Genomic DNA, 18581 nt, shown 5'->3' with positions numbered 1-18581 from the left:
CCTAGTGCATTGCAAATGCTTGTTTTCGTTTTGTATCAGCCTTTTCCTTTGTTTTACATTGGGCACTGCTCTGATGGAATCGAGAAACAATGCACTTCGTGGTACCTCTTGTTTCCAAGGAGCAGACTGCTAATCTGAGCACTCTTATGCAGCATTGCCATTCTCAGGTTCACGCCAGCGTGGGAGCTCATCCAGTTTGGGCTTTTCTTTGGCATTGCAAGAATGCAGGTCCCAGAATGCAAAGTGAGGAAGCCTTGACTTGTTGCTGACCTAGTATTCGCACATAAAAATTGTAAACTCCAAATGATGTGTCGTGTTCAACACACATTTTTACAGCAGACCTGGTCAGACCTTTTCAAGCCTTTAGTCACTGGCTTGTTTGTTATGTTTTCTGCTGTGCCGGGTCGTGCACGGTGTGACGAGAATACTTTCACTTTCGACCTAGTATTTCATTGTGTACCGTAGTTGTAATCCTGAGCAGGCTGGAATAATGCAGCTGGTGGCACTCCCTAGCTTTATAACAAAGTGTGGAGACACCATTTTAACCCCACGGGCACCCTTTTATTGCATAGCGATATATTTTAATATTCTTCGCGTGCTGCAGGTCATTCATGTATTATATTTTTATGTATTTGTATGCCTCCAAACAAAGCTGCAAATGTGCACTATTAAATTCACATTTGATCACAAGTACAAATATTCCAGCTGACATGTGAGTGCCCAGCCGGCATCTGCTCATAATTTCGACAGCATGCATGATTAGCACATATTTGTGTCCAAAAATATCGTCTACAGAATATCTGGATGCAGGTAACATCTGCCTACTTTTATGTCTACACTAAAATAATTACATATCCCACCCTCAACTCCAAGCATTGCCAAAGCCAATAGGCTTCACTAATGTGAAATCTATTAGCTTTGTCAATATTTTTTTTAATGTTGTACAGCAGTTGAGCTGCTGTGGAACATGGCTTAAAGTAAATAAAAAACGCTTTAATAAAGTCAAAGCTGGCCACGTCATAGTGTTTTTTTTTACTTTAAGCCATGCTGCTAAACAGTAACAGCACAGATATATTGGATTTCTCAATAAACAAATCTTAACACTTAACGAAGTTCCCGTAACGTACATTGCACAACTGCTCACCGAGCTACAATTTACAACAAAAAAGCTTATAATTAATCTAATAGGCGAAACCTATTGCATTTACCAATGCTTGCTGATTTATATATGGTGGGCTTTTGGTTGTTAATATGTCCTTATAATTACTGCATGGTTTATTCTTATGTAATAATAAAGATATCTGGACTGTCAGACTTCTTTGGCAGCGATGATTGTGGAATGTAGTAAGCTGTATATTCGTCAGCATTACAGTGATAAAAGGACAAACGTGACTAACGTTTGCAGTCATTCTAAGACATTCCAGGGGCCACCACAAACGGGGAATGTTCGTCCCAATTTTCACTCACATTTTGAACTGTTGCAAAAATAAACATAATAAAGCTGCGTTACCTCTTGTAAAATACATATGTTTTAAATGAAGCGGTTAGATTGTTTATGTATCGTAACTAATACTTTGTAACAATATCTGCATATTTATTACATTTGGAAGATGGTCAAGAACTGGTTATGGTATGCACAATGGTGCTCTCAGTTGAAACGGAGCTATTTATTTTGTTTTCGTTATACAACAAGAATGCCACACCAATATGACCGCTGAGTTTACGCAGAGCATGCTTGCTCTTTTCCAAGTATTTCCTCGGTCGCTGTCGCCGAGCGTGTATCAATCTGCGACGCTCGACGTCACTTCCCGGAGCGGTAGGTTCCCCCACTCTACCTTGACATATTGTAAACAGCAGGGAGAGGTGCTCTATGCGTGGTGAGATGGGGGCTTTGCGGCTATCCTCCCGCGGCCAGGCATAGTTCAACTCTGCCATGGCCTCAGCGGGAGGGGCTGACGCTGCCTCCGATGCCGCCTCGGACGAGGAGGCGGCTAAGGGAGGTGGAGGAGGCGCCGCCGAGCCTCCCGGGCCCTACCACCGGCAGCCCATGTACAACTGGCAGGCTACCAAGAGTTCCCTGCAGGAGCGTTTCACCTTCCTCTTCAACAACGAGCTTTTGAGCGACGTGCGGTTCGTAGTGGGCAAGGATCGCACTGCTCAGCGCATCCCTGCGCACAGGTTCGTGCTGGCTGCTGGCAGTGCTGTTTTTGATGCCATGTTCAATGGGGGCATGGCCACCACCTCCGCTGAGATCGAACTGCCTGATGTGGAGCCCGCTGCATTCCTTGCGCTGCTCAGGTACATGAATGCACACGTGATTGATAACAAAAATTATGTCTCGAGTATGATTTCCGAGTATCAATAGCCTTAGTTGGATGGTAAAACAGTTACTTGAAGTGGTTCCCAATATTCTGTTCTCTAACAGTGTGCAGACAAGATGGTCTTGTGAGTTAATGCTTGCCGCTGACATCTGCTGTGATCAGCAAGTCTCAAGGATGCCTCCCTACTAGGCGACCTCCGTCTGCCATCAGTTATTACAATTGAGATGCAAGACAGGAACTGATTCTTATGGACAGAGCATCGTCTTTATTGCTGTATTGTAGTTTAACCATCCTGGAGTGGTGTCTTGTAATGGCTTAATTCGTATTAAGTGCCTGATATTATTTGAAGAGCTCCAGTTACTAGGTCAGTGGTTGTCAGTGGAGTATAGCTACGTTTTTAATCATCTTATCCAATCTGCAAATGGTATTTTTAGATACAGCATAGGCAGCGCCCAAGTGCTGTATTTTCGACATGCTGTATTCACTCTGTGGGCTGAGACCCCGCCTCATGCTGTATTTTCACTCTGTGGGCTGAGACCTCCGCCTCTGTCTTTCGATTGGCTTTTGTCAGTGTCCTTTAAGAATCCTTGTTTCTAATTCGATAATGGTTCCTGCTTGTCCCTTATTTCTTCAACTCATTGACTCCCTTGGATTTTTGCCCCGGACTTGACAGGTTAATGCTTTTTCGATTTTGCGATCTGTACAGGACCTTTTAAAATATATTCTGAACACCTCTTCACAAATGTGATCGTGTTTACGTGCATGTCTTTATTTTTTGTTTTTGTTTGTTTCTACTTAAACGCGCTTTCGGGACAAAACACGTTCACTCGACGTGAGTCTTTAAAAAAAAAAAAAAAAAAGTTTTTCTGGTTTTCTATTTGCAGTTGCACCTGGCCCACTGCAGCACTTTTACCCCTCCCAGGTCACTGCTTGCCCATCTATAGAAATACGTAATGTTATTCATGCAGAGTGTTTGTAAGACATTACTATTCCGTTCAGGCAATCGCTACAGATTAAGATTAGTATTATATCTTAATGCAATGCTCCTGTTTTTGCTAACTGTTCATATTCATATATTTAATACCAGTGGGTTGTATATTTAATGTATTGACATCAGTGGTCCTAATGTCCTGTTGCGTCCGAGTATGTAACGCAGATCCAAGACTACCTTCATTACAGCCCACGTGACAAGGCTGTCTTCCAACATGGCCACCTTGTTAGTGCACCAGTAAAGAGGAGGCTTCTGTGGCTGCCAGGCCTGACTCCTACTGCAGCCACCGCATCCCAACCCTCAATCAGCCTCCCTTTCTGGAATCATCTCATCCTGCTGCTTGAGTGGCGCTGCAGCAGCAGCTCCCTGAGCCATGCAAACAGCACTTCGCACACCCCAAACATGGTGAAAATAGAGATGGTGTTGGAGTCACAGCACAAGCTATAATTACTCTTCATTACTTAGACCTGGCACCCCACCCCTGTTTTGTGATGAGAGCTCCATAGGAAGGCATATTTTTCCGAGCAGACTCCCTCCTGTACATCTGTCCCCCTGCCCTTCTGTCCGTTGCCCTCCTCCCTCCCTGCTGCACTCGCCAATTTACTTCTCCTCATTTCCTCCCATATTTTACTTCCTTGACCCTCCCCTGTGTTATCTCGATAGTACAAGCAATACTGCTGAAGTGTGACACATCTTTCGGCTGTTGTTTTTGAATGGCAGATATCCACTTGGCTTTGTTCAGGGGCACCTTACTGATGTTCTGTCAGTGTGATCTCTCCTTACTTTTTTTGTGTAATGTTGCCCCATTCTTCATCCCTGTCCCGTGTAGTTTGCTGACATTAAGCCTGAACGTTTTGCAAACATTGTTTCCGTCTCGAGATGGCTCTGTATGCTTGTTAGTGCGACAAAAGCAAAGTTAGTAATCCGCATAGAATAAAAGATTTGCCAGTTAGCGTCTATACTGCTAGTTGAAGGCTCCCTAGTTAAGCTTTTGAAAATCGTTTTATTTGTGGTGAAGAGAAGGAAGCAGGCTAATGTTTAATTCCATAACCAAAATTATTTGTTGCAAGTCATGGACAGTGGTAGTGAGTGTGAGTCTGTATACTGCAGCACCATTTTCTGACCGTGGCTCCTCCCATAAGCTATCCTTGACGGCCATTATTTTCTAGATGAGCAAGACATCGTTCAGTAGACTTGTAATGGAGAGATTACCGTTATTTGATAAATTAGAAATGCCTTCTGCTTTACTGCCCTTACCATATGCACTCTCCTAGCACTATGGAAAATTCCTTGCTTGTAGAACACTGACTTCTCTCTTGAAAGTTTGAAGACGTGTAAGGGAATCCTAAACATGCCTGACTTATCTTTTCTATAATAAACCGAAGCCTGCAATAACTGCATATGTCGTTAATCACTATGTTACAGCGTAACTGTCATCACTCCGGGTGGACATAAAAAATGACTATCTTTTACAACGTCAATAGCTCTAACTTTCATAAAATTCGAGACTGATTGCATTGAAAATGCTTGTTTAAAATATATTTTCATCTATAGCTTAATGAATTAGCTAGCTGTTGGCTGATTTCTGGAGTCAAAGGCAACCATTTGGAGTTCGCCACCTTCAGCAAATAGTGGGGACTCCTGATTGGATCTTTTTTGTTACTTGCTTTGAGGCATAATAACTTATTTTCATGTAACCCTTTATGCTGCACGCCTGCCATTTCAAAGCACTGTATACACAATGTTACACCAAAGGAAGAAAAGACGCTTCCCTGAGTAAAGTTACAGCTTTTTGTCATAATGTATTTCCTTTCAGGGCTTTTTTTTGTAGCACCTTCTATCACTAGGTCTTCTCTGGTGGCACAGGAGTTGTATTTGTTCGCTCTTCAGCGAACCACACTTTGAGGCAGCTTCACTTCTCATTGACCATAGTCCATGAATACTTGAAATCACATATATGTGTCTGTGTGGTTTCATGTTATTTTTAGTCAATACCATCAAAGTGAAAAGAATAGCTGCCGAGTGGACCCATCTAATGCGTGACAGCATCAATCAGTCCTCACTTTTCATTTACAAGCATTTTTGTTCCTGGTGCTTGTAGGCCCGTACTTATCATGAGAAATAAAATGGCAAGTTCCAGTATATACATTGTTGCACTTGTTCTATAACACATTTCCACCATTCCTAATGCGGTCCTGGGGCTAATGGTGTATGGGTGTCTGCTGTTGCATTGTCCAGAAATCTGGTGTCCAATTGAAAATTAAAACCTAGCCTACAGCCCCAAACTATATGTTTGTACCCTTAAGTAGATGAGGTGGCTTATCTTGAGAGAGGAGTTTTTAATATGGTAGTGAGTTTCTGCTTCTGTTTTTCAGTGGTTCATAAATGGTTGTCCAAAATCTCCTCCTGTTCTCCTGAACGGTAAATTGGAGTTGTGGGTGTCTCAGATGACGTGAGTTGTAAGGTATAGTGTGCTTTGGAGAATATGTTATCTTAAGTGTGTTACGTTGTGACATGGTGTGAATATACATTGTTTTCCGAGATCTAGTTTTGAAAGCAATATAGTTTGATTTCTGACTCGATGCTGGGTACAGTTTGTTAGATGTATTATGGTGTGAGCTAGTCAGGTTGAGCACTTTCCAGTGGTGTGATGAAAAGTGAAGGTTGTGAGGGGTGTGGGGTTCTGTGGTATATCCTGTGCGATGTTTTGTATGTGATTTGGTCAGCTTTAGTTGGGAAGTCCATGGCGTGGAATTTGCCCTCTGTGAGTCCATATAGAGGTGCTGTTATTCAGATTAATTGGCCATCTGTTTGTTCCCATGGGGGTTCAATACTTGGTTAGCCAATTATCTTTCCTGTTCTGAAACATTAATAAGCCTCTTTGAGGACTGGAGAGCTCTACTTGGTTGTTAATGTGTAATGTTGATTTACGATGATACATGTGATTACAGGCTGCTTTTCGGGACTGCTGAGCGACCATGTGTGGCGTACATTGACAATGTCAAGGCAAAGCGTTAGTGGCACAATTACTTCTGATGTAGTAGTAGGTGCAGTGTTGCTGGGACAACAAACGTTTTTATGATCCTTTGATGTGTGTTGCTGATTGGTTGAAGCATCAGTAAAATGTGTTTGATTGCTGGGAGATTTGATGTGTCTTTTGATGTAAGAGGAAGAGTATGCATTCTTGGGGTTTGCCAGTACTGTAGATTATTTGGTTGTGTAGGTGAAGGGACATGTGCCAGATTGCATTGCTTTCTTTATATGGCCACTTCTAAGTTTGCGTTGATATTTGTTCTTCAAGGGTTGTTATTGGAATACTCTGTGTATGTGGTGCTTGGAGTACATGATTGCCAGACCTCCCTTGAAGTCCGCTGCAATCGGGCTCCTTAGGGTGGAGAGTAGTGTAGATGGGAATTGTGGCTCGTTGGAGTGTACATTTTTTGGGTAGCACGATGGGTTTTGTGGAAGTGGGGAGGATGGTCTGAGTGGGTCACTTGTAGAGACCCAGGTATGTTATGTCATAGTCTATTTTGGTAGGTGGTGTGAGAATAATTTGTAGGGATGACAAGTAAATCTGGTAATGTGCTAGAGTGTTGATGAAGGACTCTCGAGTGTTGGGATTAGTGGATGAATTTGGTCATGTATTTTCTAATTGTAGCTGTAATTGTTTCCTGTTATGCAGTCTTCAGTTATTCTAGTCTGATATTTAATGTGTCTGGCTTGTGTGAGAAGCAGGATTGCTGGTGACTGAACTGTTGTGGAGGTGATTTTTGGCTGGCCTGAGCATTAGATAAGTGGGTTGGAGGATTGTGTGGAAGTTGGTATGCATATCTGATTGTTTTTTTTAGGTCTTGCCTGGCGTAGACTGCGCAGACATGCGCAGTCTCGCTGGCGAGATTTAATGAGTTAGGGTAGATTTCTCTAGTGGGCTTTAAGCCCTGCCCCTCTTTTCCATTGGTTGGCGTCACCGTTTATGCTAAACGGTGGCCAGCCATTGGAAAAGAGCGTCTAGTGACGTACAGTTGTCTCTTTTAGAGCCGTCCCAGTTGGACTGGCTCGGTTGCTTTACGTTTGTGGGAAAAGCTTTTCTTATCTTTATGGGGCCATGTGTTTCAAACACATGGCCCCATAAAGACAAGAAACCGTTGATGGCAGAAGGAAAGCAGGCCGCATTTTTATTTTTGAATCGCGCTTAAAGTGACAGCGCGATGCAAAAATAAACAGTGGCTGACTGGCGAGCGCTTTTTTTTGCGTGCGTTTTTTTTTTTCCTTGTTACTGTAAGGCACAGTTTGCCTGTTACTTAGCAAGGGCATTGGTGACACTGTGCAGAGGTCACCATTACATCTGGCAAATTAAGACAAAGAAGCTAAGCTTCACTGTCAAATACCAGATCTAAAAGTAAGTTTAATAAAAAGAAATGCGTGCTGCTCTGAGAGCTATTCCTTTGGTCAGTGTAATTATACAAAATCGATGGTGGAGTGTGCTATGTCTTGTTCGCCAGTTGACTCAAAGAAACAAGTGATGTCACTATTGTTTCAGTCCTGCAGTCATGGTGGGGCAGAGGTGGGTCACTATCCCTTAGAGTGCCTCTTGTGAGAACAGAATAGAGTAGTGACAATAGTTGTGCTGTGATTAAAGGAAGAGGACGATGCATTTGATATACTTTACTTATGTCATATTTTATGTTTGGATATTTCAATATTTTACGCTTGTAGAATGCCCACCCCTTTCCCGTGTCTCCCGTGCCACATTAATAATGTCTACAGTTAATAAAACATATGGAGTGGTTGGGTCCTTCTGGCAACAACTGAGAGGTGTAACTAGTCCCCGCGAGCCAGAACCTCCAGCTGCGCAAAGGGTGGGCCAAGTGAAAAAACAGGCGAGCGCTCTGTGCGCTGAGCAAATTGTGATAATTAGTAGGCAAGCAGATGTCAGTCCCACTGGGAGGACATAACTGCTGCGACAGGAAGTCCTGTCATGAGTGAAATAGCACGGGATGTGGAGGCTGCTAGAAGAGGCAGCTGGTGAGTATCCATTCCGCAACCGCGGCAAGGTTCAACAGGGCTGCCAATAGCGCGCGGCCTGAAGAAAACGTCGACACCGTGACAGGCCTCAGTTTTCTGCGTTCTATGACGCATCAACTCGCCAAGAATGCGGATGCTGTGGGCCGCCATTATTGATGATGAGGGAATATAGCGTGACAGGGCAATGATGGATCTTGTAATGGAATAACGAGTGACAGGTGAGAACAACGGAGGATAGAAATGTCAAAGAAAAATCAAGAATGCCTGTATTACTTATTTGTTCACATTTTTAAGAAACAGAGATGCCTGCGGTCTGAACAGCGGGTGGGCAAATAGCTCAGTGGGCGAAGCACTTTCTGCTGAAAAGTGTACACAAAATAGAGGTCAGAGCATTTCATTATTCCTTTTCTATGGGATGAAACGCACTTCAGCCGCCGTGCAGCTGTCTGTGTCATACACACATGCATAAGAACACAAAGTCCTACAGTAAGAAGAACGATACGAGCAACAACGAAAATTCCTGTTAATCTCTTTTCAAATAGTTTCTAGATTATTTATTTGAGGCACTTGGGTTCAATGTGGGAGATATATAATCAGAGAAAAATCAAAGGGGATTATTTTTGTTAAATTCTAACATACTAATTGACACTTATGAACCTCATTAGACATCAACAGAATTTTTATTTACTATTAAAGCTACTTTCAATAATTAATTGGGGTTTGTTTGTAATGAGAGGATTGTTTTCCGTGTCTCTCTCTCCGGCTTTCCCCATGAATCATTCCTGTCTCAACCCACCTCACTATCTTCCTACGTTCCTCTGTAAGTTTCCATAGGATCCCCTCCAGAACTATCACCACCGACATGAAGGGATCCTGATTAGGGGTGTACATTTTGCGTAAAACCAGAAAATGTGATTTCTAGTCCGAACTTCCCCACTGAATCGTATTGTGTGATTCTGGCCAAACCCCTGTGAGTATGCCTTTATCCAGGACTTCCAGAAGTAAAACATGTTTACTCATAGGAAAAAGATTCATTAATCCGATGTATTATTGCCCGGTGCCTTAAAGTACACTTGTCAAAATGATGAACAGGTTAGCCAATTAGAAAAGTGAATTATAAAATGTTGAACTTTGCATCCTCCTGTGTCTCTTTGAACTACAGCCCGGGGATGCAGTTCATACCTGTCTGGATTTGAGAAGTCTCCCAGGTTATCTTGAACGATCCCCGGATTCTGCAGCATCTCACGATCTCGTATGTGGCTGCTTGCAAATGACAAATTGCTGCCTTGTTATTGGATGCACTTGCAGTGCAACTTCCTGTGTCAGCTATTGTAGGCTTTCCTTTCCAGTTCCTGCATCCTTCCCGCTGCCTTCTTTCAGCGGTGGGCCAGGTGGCATCACTTGTCTTAAATCAATGCCAATAATTACCAAGCTCAGCATAGTGTCAAAAACGCCTATTAAAACATACGTTAGAGGAAATTCATACAAATATGAAGTAATCACAGCTGCTTGTGAATTCCATAAATGAGCACCCCAACCTAGGGTTGGGAAAGCTCATCATGCCGTCATATATCCACCATTAATCTTCTTTCCTAAAATAACCATGGGATAATCTGTCACCTGCTTAGAGTATGAATGCGGGGCAAATGCGTCAATCCAAGTTTTTGTGAGGGCTTGTCCAGCGAGGGTACCGCGTACATACAGTTGCACTTCCCAGAAATACAGCCATATGAACCACGAGTAACAGCCATGCTTTCTCTTTCCAAAATGCTTGTAGACCTGGAGTAACAACGTTACCCGTGTCCCATAGTGACCTCGAGCGCCTTGGGCACAGCAGGTACTTGGAGTAAATGCTAAACAAGGGTGGAGGGTGAGGAAAGCAAGGGCTGGATTTACGTAGCTCTAATTGTGAATCCTCTAGGTGCTAAGTCACGATGAGGTACTTTGGAACAGAAAACCACGTTTTCGTCAATTAGTTCTCAAAATGAGTAACCAGGTGCTATACTAAGTTACAGTGCAATGCCGTGAAAGAAGGGCATGCTTTGAATGTTAATAGGTACATGTCTGCTAAAATAAAAGTGCTGCAGTCATGTCACACAGAACCGTGATATGAGACCCAGGCATGCTAGATTGAAAAGCACACAGTGTAAATGGCTTTGTGCTAATACTTGGGGGTGAGGGGGAACAGAGAGGGTGAAGAGAACAGATCCCTGTCAAATATATCTACCAGATAAAAAACATAGAAAGCACACTCTGAAAGGACACATCTTGCTATGCAACAGGTCTCGCCTTTCATTAAGTTAAAGCCATTTGCTTTGCTATACAATACCATTAGGAAAGCAAATGGCTTTAACTTAATCAAAGGCGAGGCCTACTGCATTTTCAATGCTTGTTTTTTAGTTCTCACTGTCACCTAAGAGTATCTTTTGGGAAGTGGTCAATTTAGAAAGGACAATTTGCAGTTTCTTTCAGTGTTCTTATTGCCTGTTTTTTAAGTAGTGTTGTGTCTCTGATTTTTCAGGTTGTGAGGCACTGGGAAAGCAGTGTGATTATATTGGATCCCATGGCTACTACTTTACACATTTTTAGGTCTCGCCTAGCGAACGCAGCGCATGCGTTGCTTCTCCTTGGCGAGACTGTTGTTGTTGGTTTTGTGCGCGAAGGGAGACAAAACATGTGCGCGCCCGGACAGGCGATGTGCACGCGCATGGCGTCTCCTCTCTGTTTCACACCCCATCCATCAGCAGGCCGCTGGCGAAAGGAGAGGTCTCTGGTTTTTCGCCTGGGTGATGCTGCCTGGACATTACGACGGGCAGCAGAGTGCAAGTGATCCGGGTCAGTGCAGAGAGCAAATTATTTCTTACTCAAGTGTCTAGCTAGGCAAACCGTCTCCACTACTTAATGTTTTTACAATGAGTACGTCAGAGACAATTGTGTGACATGCTCTGTGATTTAAAGGTTGACACAAAGTGAAGACAGCGTTGAGGCAGCAGGGGTTGGTTGAAGCACACTGGAATCAAGTAGAGTGAATCGGGAATTAAAGCACACTTGAATCCAGTTCAATGCATCTTATTTGAGGGTGTTAAAAAGAAAGTATGCACTGCGACAGAATGATCATCTTTTCATATTTTTGGCAAACGGTGAATTGAATATTACTGTGAGTAAAAACTATCTGTGACAACATTTACTGGTATGTACTCGGGAAAATTGGGGTGGTGTCAGCCAGCGAGCAACCCCAGTTGGCAGTAGTAACCACTCGGATGACCCCTCATCTTTCACTGTTAACCTGTTGGCTAATATACAATGGACCAGGCGTTTAAAATGCCTTTATTAAAGACTGAAATAGACAATCCGATTTAGAAATGCAGTGATACTAGAACCTCCACCCCAGCAATTCCCCTAACCAGGTCCCTTTCTAATTCTAATGGGAAAACGTGCACTCCAGAACACAAAACAGCACACATCATCTCCCAGTCAGGCTACACATACAGGCACCACTTGCACAGCAAATACCTCACAACTATATAACACACAATACATCGAAAAGTACACAAGAACTTCAAAGTGGTTGGTAACAAACACTATAAGCAGGTGGGTCATAAGTAAGACAAGAAAAAGGTGAATGTCAAGGGCGGAGAGTGTTCCTTTATTGGGCGCCTTGCAATCAACGATCTGACTCACGAAGCAGCACAGAATGGTTCTGTAACTGTTGAGGGTATCCTGCGAGTTGGTCTCTCTGCTGCCGCAGACAATACACATCCCCTCCAATAATATCTTCTTTGTGTGAGGGGGCTGGTACCACTGGAAATACACACGTACGGGGGTACAAGTTCATACAGGGCCCTGGGAGCACAGACTTCCCCCCCCCCCCCCACACCCGGTGCCGCCCTGCTGCCCACTTCAAGTTAACAAACCGGCAGGGACGGTCCGTCCAAGGGTTGGTTTATATATGGCACTATAGAGCGACCCCCCCCCCGTCTCTTTAATAGTGCTACAACGTGGCTGAACATGGGCCAAGGCTACTTATTAAGAGTACTTTCACACCGTTTTGTTTAATCACCCTGCATCAAACCCACTTTTTCATAGTTTATTACCTTATTCTTTATCATTTTTTTTTATTTTGTTTTACCTACACCTTTTGGCATTGGGTCTGAATTTAAAAGTTTCAGGGCTCTTGAGGGAATCGCTGACCGAGCTATAACCGAAGCTGCCACCCAGCGTGTGACTGTGCCTCTGTTTTGGTGCGAGGACAGAGTACCCGCAGGGCAAACTGGGATATGTAGTCTTTAAACATTAGTGCTCTGCTATGCCCTTTTGACCTCCAGTGCCTCTTTAAAAGACTTATTCCTGTGAAGTCTGTCTTCAGGCCTCCTGAGTGGAAAAATGACAACTGATAATTTTTCTTTCCGCTTCGCTGTAGACGTGGCCCCTGCTCGCATAGCTTCAGTGGTATCCGCAGCCCTTTGAACACCACACAAGATGCTAATTGGTAACGCTATTCGCAAGGAATTCCCCTCGAGATTGACTGCCTACTAAAGCACATATTCCCATCGAGAGAGTCTCTGTTAGCTGCCCAAAATGCTGTGTGCGTGTTATACTGCGCTGAATTGACATGGCGTGGAAGAGGATTTCGTAGGAAGTAGTTTATGGGTCTGCTGTGAAGGCACACACTGCTGTAATTATCAAAAAGGGAAATTGCTATAATACATTTTTAGTATTTGTCTTTGCCAATGGTTGTTTAACTTATACTACAAAGCACCTCGGCGTGTGTAATCTCCGTAGCGTTACTCACCCAAGCCATTTATATCCGAAAAAGTTAAATCAATGAAAACATTATGCGATTAATAATTGAGGACGCATGATTTTTGTTTTTAGATTGAAAAAAACGAATATTTAGCACAGGCTCATGAGCTGGCAATCCAAATAGACTTCATGAGCTGGCAATCCAAATAGACTTCATCTGTTAAGCTGGAGACTGTCCTAGTTAAATTTAAGGATCTGCATATTATCTCTTCGGGTGCGACTCTTCTGCTCGTACCCAATCCTGAAAGGGTACTTCCGGGCCGAGTACTCCTGTATCTGGAGTGTTACTAGGCCTGCCCTACGGACAGGCCGTATAAATGCTAGGAGTGGGCGGAATTTGCGAAATCCACTTTCGCAAATTATCGCGAAAATGTTAAAAATTATCGCAAACACGCAGAAATATCGCGAAGATGCGGACGTTTTTTTCCCGCATGTTCGCGAGATCTTCTGCATGGTTGCGGCTCGCCAACTTACCTATGTGGTTGCTCGCGGGCGCGGCCATCTTGTTTTGAGTTGTCTCGCGGTGCATGATCGCGAGAAGAAAGACGTGATCGCGCGATGCATGACGTCACTGCGGGCGCGAACTGTCGCGAGACAGCGCAAATGGCTAAAAACAATACAACATCTCATGGAGAACGCGACCGGATCAAGAAAACTTGTCGGCGAACTCAGGGATTCAGGTAAGGCGATCGCGCGCGAGAATGTATTATTTTTACAGCGCGAGCAAGAAACAAATTATCGCCAAGCTGCGGAATGCGGAAATTTTTACATTTTCTCGCTTTCCGCGGAACGCGAAAATGTCAAATTATCGCAATTTCCGCGAACGGAACGAAATTTTAGCCCAGGCCTAATAAATGCTCTGGCCATGGAGTGCTGTAGTGTTGGTTTCTAGGCCAGGGTCCGACACCCCAGTGTGTTATTTGTATAGCCCTATGTTAATAGAAAGGGTTTGTTGGGGGAAGGGGCCTGTAACTCTGCCTAGTGGAAGGGCACATAAGTAAAGACATTTACAGCAATGCAAGAACAAAAAACATTTGCAATGCAATAGGTCTCGCATTTGCGAAAATGTGAGCTATTGGAATTGTAAATGACAATGCATTTTATTTATGTGCTTTGCAAACCTGCAAGAGGTGCGTAAACACACTCTTTTTGCATTTGTCACCCCGAGTGGGACGGGTATGCTCAGACGTGAGTCCCGTGCTCTCCATGCCACTGGAATCAAGCTATCCTGGATGAAGAGGGGTGAAACCCTGAAACCGATCCTAGGATGCTTGTTTCCAGTCCAGGGAGGACCTGGCCTGGCAGTTCGGGCTGGACTGTTCCCATGGGGCACAGGGTCAAGACTGATTTGCATATGGCTGGGTCCAAACTGGAATGGCATGGTGAGCAAAAAAAACAATGGATTTAGGCCCAGATCTCTCTACTGGGGTGAATGTATGACATTGTTCTGCCCATCAATAGTTCTTTTTTCTTTAAACACACACTTTGTACATATAGTCGTTGCTTAGGAGAAGCAATGATTATTTTATTTTTATTTTTTTTGAAAATATGTTTATTGGCATGAAAATCACTCCAATACAGTGCAATCAACTTCCCACGCTTGCCCGGAACATACCTACATACAAGTCCCTTTGCACCAACATCCTTACTATGACTCCACAATATACTAAGTAATTCCGTGCCTCCCCAGCAAACCTTGTGGGGTAATCCGTGAAAGTCCACCATGCAGTGTCCATATGTAGGCAGCTCATACCCGTAGGTCTCGGAGTCTCCACTCAGGAGATTCTGCTGTGCAATAGAATCAACTAAACTAAAGTAAAACAGCAACCCCACGTTACATCCCTCCCCCCACCCACCACCCTCAACCCCCACCCCCCTCCGGCATGACTTAATGACAGAATAGATGGTAAGGCACTCAAGTCTGTGATGTCTTAGGAGAAGCAATGATGCCAGTAACTGCACCTCTTTTACTGCCAGCCTTGCTTCTCATAAGCAAGGACTATAAGTTTAAAGTGCGTGTTTACTCACCGCTTCCAGGTTTTGAAAACGCAGAAATAAGTCATTGTCATTTACAATGCCAATACCTCATACTCCTGCAAATGGGAGACCTATTGCATTGCAAATGCTTGTTCAATTATTGACAAGTAATTTCTTTCAATGCAGTTGGAAGTCTTTTCTTTCGATGAAAAGGCTTCCAACAGCATATGCAAAGCAATTTATATTGCATTGCCTACAAAGAGTTGGGTGGCAACTGGTGTATGACCAAACATCCATTGAAACTACTGCCAAAATCTCATGGAAGCCATTCACATATAAATTAACACGCATCAGCACAGCCAATAGGCCTTATAGGCTTTAAGCCTTTGAGAACTATTAGCTTTGCCAGTACCCTTTAGCCCCTGCAGCATGGCTAAACAAGAAAGAAAATACCCCCAAAACTTAAGTGTGATTTTGTTGGTGCACGCACCCCGTGTGTGTTCCTCCTACAAATTGACACTGCTACTTTGTTTTTTAGCTTTTTATTTGCTAATCCAACTCTGCTTCAAACATTTAAAAAAACACATTTGTTTGTTTGGAAAGATAGGGGAAAGTAACTCGTACAGGGGTGTGGAAGCAACATAGGGACAAAGTGGGTGGGGGAAGCAACACTGGTGCAGGTGGGTGCTGAATCCAGTTCCGGTGAGGGAAGCAAAAAGGAGGGTGGGGGATCAAACGGGTGAGAGGGAGAGCAATGTTGGCTACGGGAGAAGAGAAAACAGGACAGAGGCATTGTGAAGGTGGGAGGAGGAGAAGCACATGGACAAGAAAGCAACATGGGCAGGAGGGCACACAAGCGCACCACAGTGGGGGTGGGGGCTCACCGGGGAGAGAGAGCAACGTGGAGCGGGGAAGAGAATCACACTAGGGAGACAGCTGGTACACATGCACTATCTTAAAGTGCTTAAAGATAAAGACAAAATTTACGCCTGAGAAAGCGAACAGGACTAGGACACAGTATTGCATCCTTGCTGCAGGGTCGGGACAAACACAAGAAGATGGAAAGCCCACACCCACTAACTAATACCTAAACAAATGAGCGACAGGCCAACTAGTAGTAAGCAATGGGTGAGTTCTAAGCCTAGTGTAAGGTAGCAATATGTCAACAACAGACAGCACATGCGCTACCTAATAGGCGAGACTTAAAGGGGTTAGCGGCATAGGGCAACCTGACAAATCCCTTGTTTGATACTAATGCGTCTCGCTGTGCCCGTATCTGACCTTTGCATTGCTATCTTTATGAATAGCTGCTAGCAACCAAACCACATGCTTACTGTTTACAGCAAAGTTAGTCCCATAAAAGTGGCCTATTGGCAGAGTAAAAAGCCTCTCTTAAGTCAACAGATCCTAATAACCTTCCTTCAACGTAACTTATTGTTGTACAAAAAAGAACTAGTCTAGAATTTTGCCCAAGAATGACCTATCATTGAAAAGTTTGCTTTTCAAGCAGAAAAGTTACATCATTTGCATTCAGATATTCCTGAATGTGATCTGTCAGCGTTTTCCTATATACTTTTACCTCAGCGTTTTGATATTGACCTGGAGTTGAATGGAAGACTCTGGAGCGCATTTTTGAAAATTGCACGGGTGCTGCTGTCTCTGGCAATAGGGTTTGTGATCCCGCTGTTGTAAAATGCCGATCTGTATCTTTTCATCTAAACCCTGTAAAGTCCATTTAAAAAAAAAAAAAAAAAATTACCCTAAAATTAAGTCGTCAAAAGTTTTGCATAGTCATCTACTGCATCAACTCATCCGCTGGCAAACACTTGCTAAATCTACTGAGCAGTCATACATTAGCAGTCAGTTTCAACCTTTATGATTACCTCAGCACCACACCATATAGTGTGCCATACAAATATATTCCTTACAATTGTATCTATATTACACAAGCCTGCTAAGAGCTCTGCTATGTCCATCATGGAGCTGGTCATGTGATCCGAAGTGACCATCCCTTTTACAGTACTGACCAATAAGTATTCTCTTCGGTCTGAACATGCTCCATTTGATCCCGTTCATGCATTTTAGTTGAAATGATTACTTGCCTCGCCTGGCTTCATCTTTCTTTTTCTCAAAGTAAATTAGTTTGCTGTTTATGTGGGACCTCTTTTTTAAAATAGTAGAGCCCAAATATTCTTACGATTTGGTAAACCTGTAAATAAATAAAAAAGTTTTTGATAGTTCACCCCTTTTGTGATGGTGGCCTTTTGAGTCTGGATAGTCTGGTTTTGATCAACTCAATCTGTCACTGGCAAAAACGATAGATGCGCATTTTGTCTGATTTGAAGAGCAAACCTCCGATGTACGAAGGAATGCTTGAGCTACAATCTTTAGATGCACGTGAAAAAGCGGAAAGGGCAAATATACATAATCTCCCTATGTCACAGACTTGTTATCACACTAACTCATTCATTCATTGATTGGTGGGGCCCATAACACCAACACTCCTACGTCTCACCCGAATCTGTGCACAGGAGAAAAAGCGCTGGGCATGTGGGGGTACCTTGTTACCTATCTGGAATAATTCCTTTACATTATATACATTATATACACCTGCACCTATAGAATCCTAACTTTGACATCAAGGCACTCCACCACTTGGTCGATGGACCAATTAGTTGGACTGGTTGATGGTGATTTAGAACCAGCTAAAACACAATTAAAGTCTCAAACATTTGATTAATCATCAGTACCTAATTAAAGAACCACAAACTCACTTCTTATTAATCCAAATTTGGTTTATCTAATTTAGTTCACTCTGAATTAGCATTTAAGATCTACAGTTCATTACATATTTTGTTTATTTCAAGGAGACATATCTCTTTACGACATCCACATAAGTTTGCCTGGCATTATATTTACCAAATCTCGTAAATTGGAGACCCTCCGATCACACAGAGGATGGTTCAAGTCTCTGCGACAATCTCCAGGATAAACTGTTCAGTCTACGGCAAAGATCAAAACCCTTCAGATAGATGCGTTCTCTCGTATCCCAAGATACCCAGGTAAACGATGGAAATCTCCGTCAGTTCACCGCAGACCCAACGCCAAACGATCCTTCCAACGAACCAACCCCCCTCTGACAGATCACGTTTTTTTTATACCGTTTCCTTCTTAACTTTAGGTCAATGTGCAACAATTTAGGGGTAGAAAGTGTTCTGATTGGCTAATCCAATTCAATTTGTAAATTCTTCGAATGTTCTCAGGTTCGCCCGTTTTCCCATGAGACCTGGAATGGCAGCACTCAATTGTATATCTTTTTGGTAATTCACAGGCAAAAGTTCTGAAGTAACAACAAGCAACCCTCCTCGTACAGGTCCGCCATTGTCCCCTCGATCGTTCACACCATTCATGGTTTGGCAGTCCTCCATGTTTCTATCCTTGACGAGGAACACTCTGGTTCGTGG

The 18581-nt window shown here is 43.3% G+C and overlaps 1 protein-coding gene across 2 annotated transcripts in view; it reads left to right on the top strand.

Annotated features, from left to right (window-relative positions):
• Window positions 1-1828: 1828 nt before the first annotated feature.
• The window catches only part of BTBD1 (BTB domain containing 1), a 171763-nt gene continuing 155010 nt past the window's right edge, over window positions 1829-18581 (top strand). For both annotated transcript variants that reach the window (XM_085644275.1, XM_085644274.1), the window contains exon 1: window positions 1829-2298. In XM_085644275.1, the coding sequence (XP_085500401.1) occupies window positions 1934-2298 (365 nt within the window). In that variant the 5' untranslated portion in view covers window positions 1829-1933. The remainder of the gene's footprint in view (window positions 2299-18581) is intronic.

The sequence above is a fragment of the Triturus cristatus genome, chromosome 3_1, assembly GCF_964204655.1.
Source record: "Triturus cristatus chromosome 3_1, aTriCri1.1, whole genome shotgun sequence".
NCBI classification, from domain to species: Eukaryota; Metazoa; Chordata; class Amphibia; order Caudata; family Salamandridae; genus Triturus; species Triturus cristatus.
This window is presented reverse-complemented; position numbering and strand designations above follow the sequence as displayed.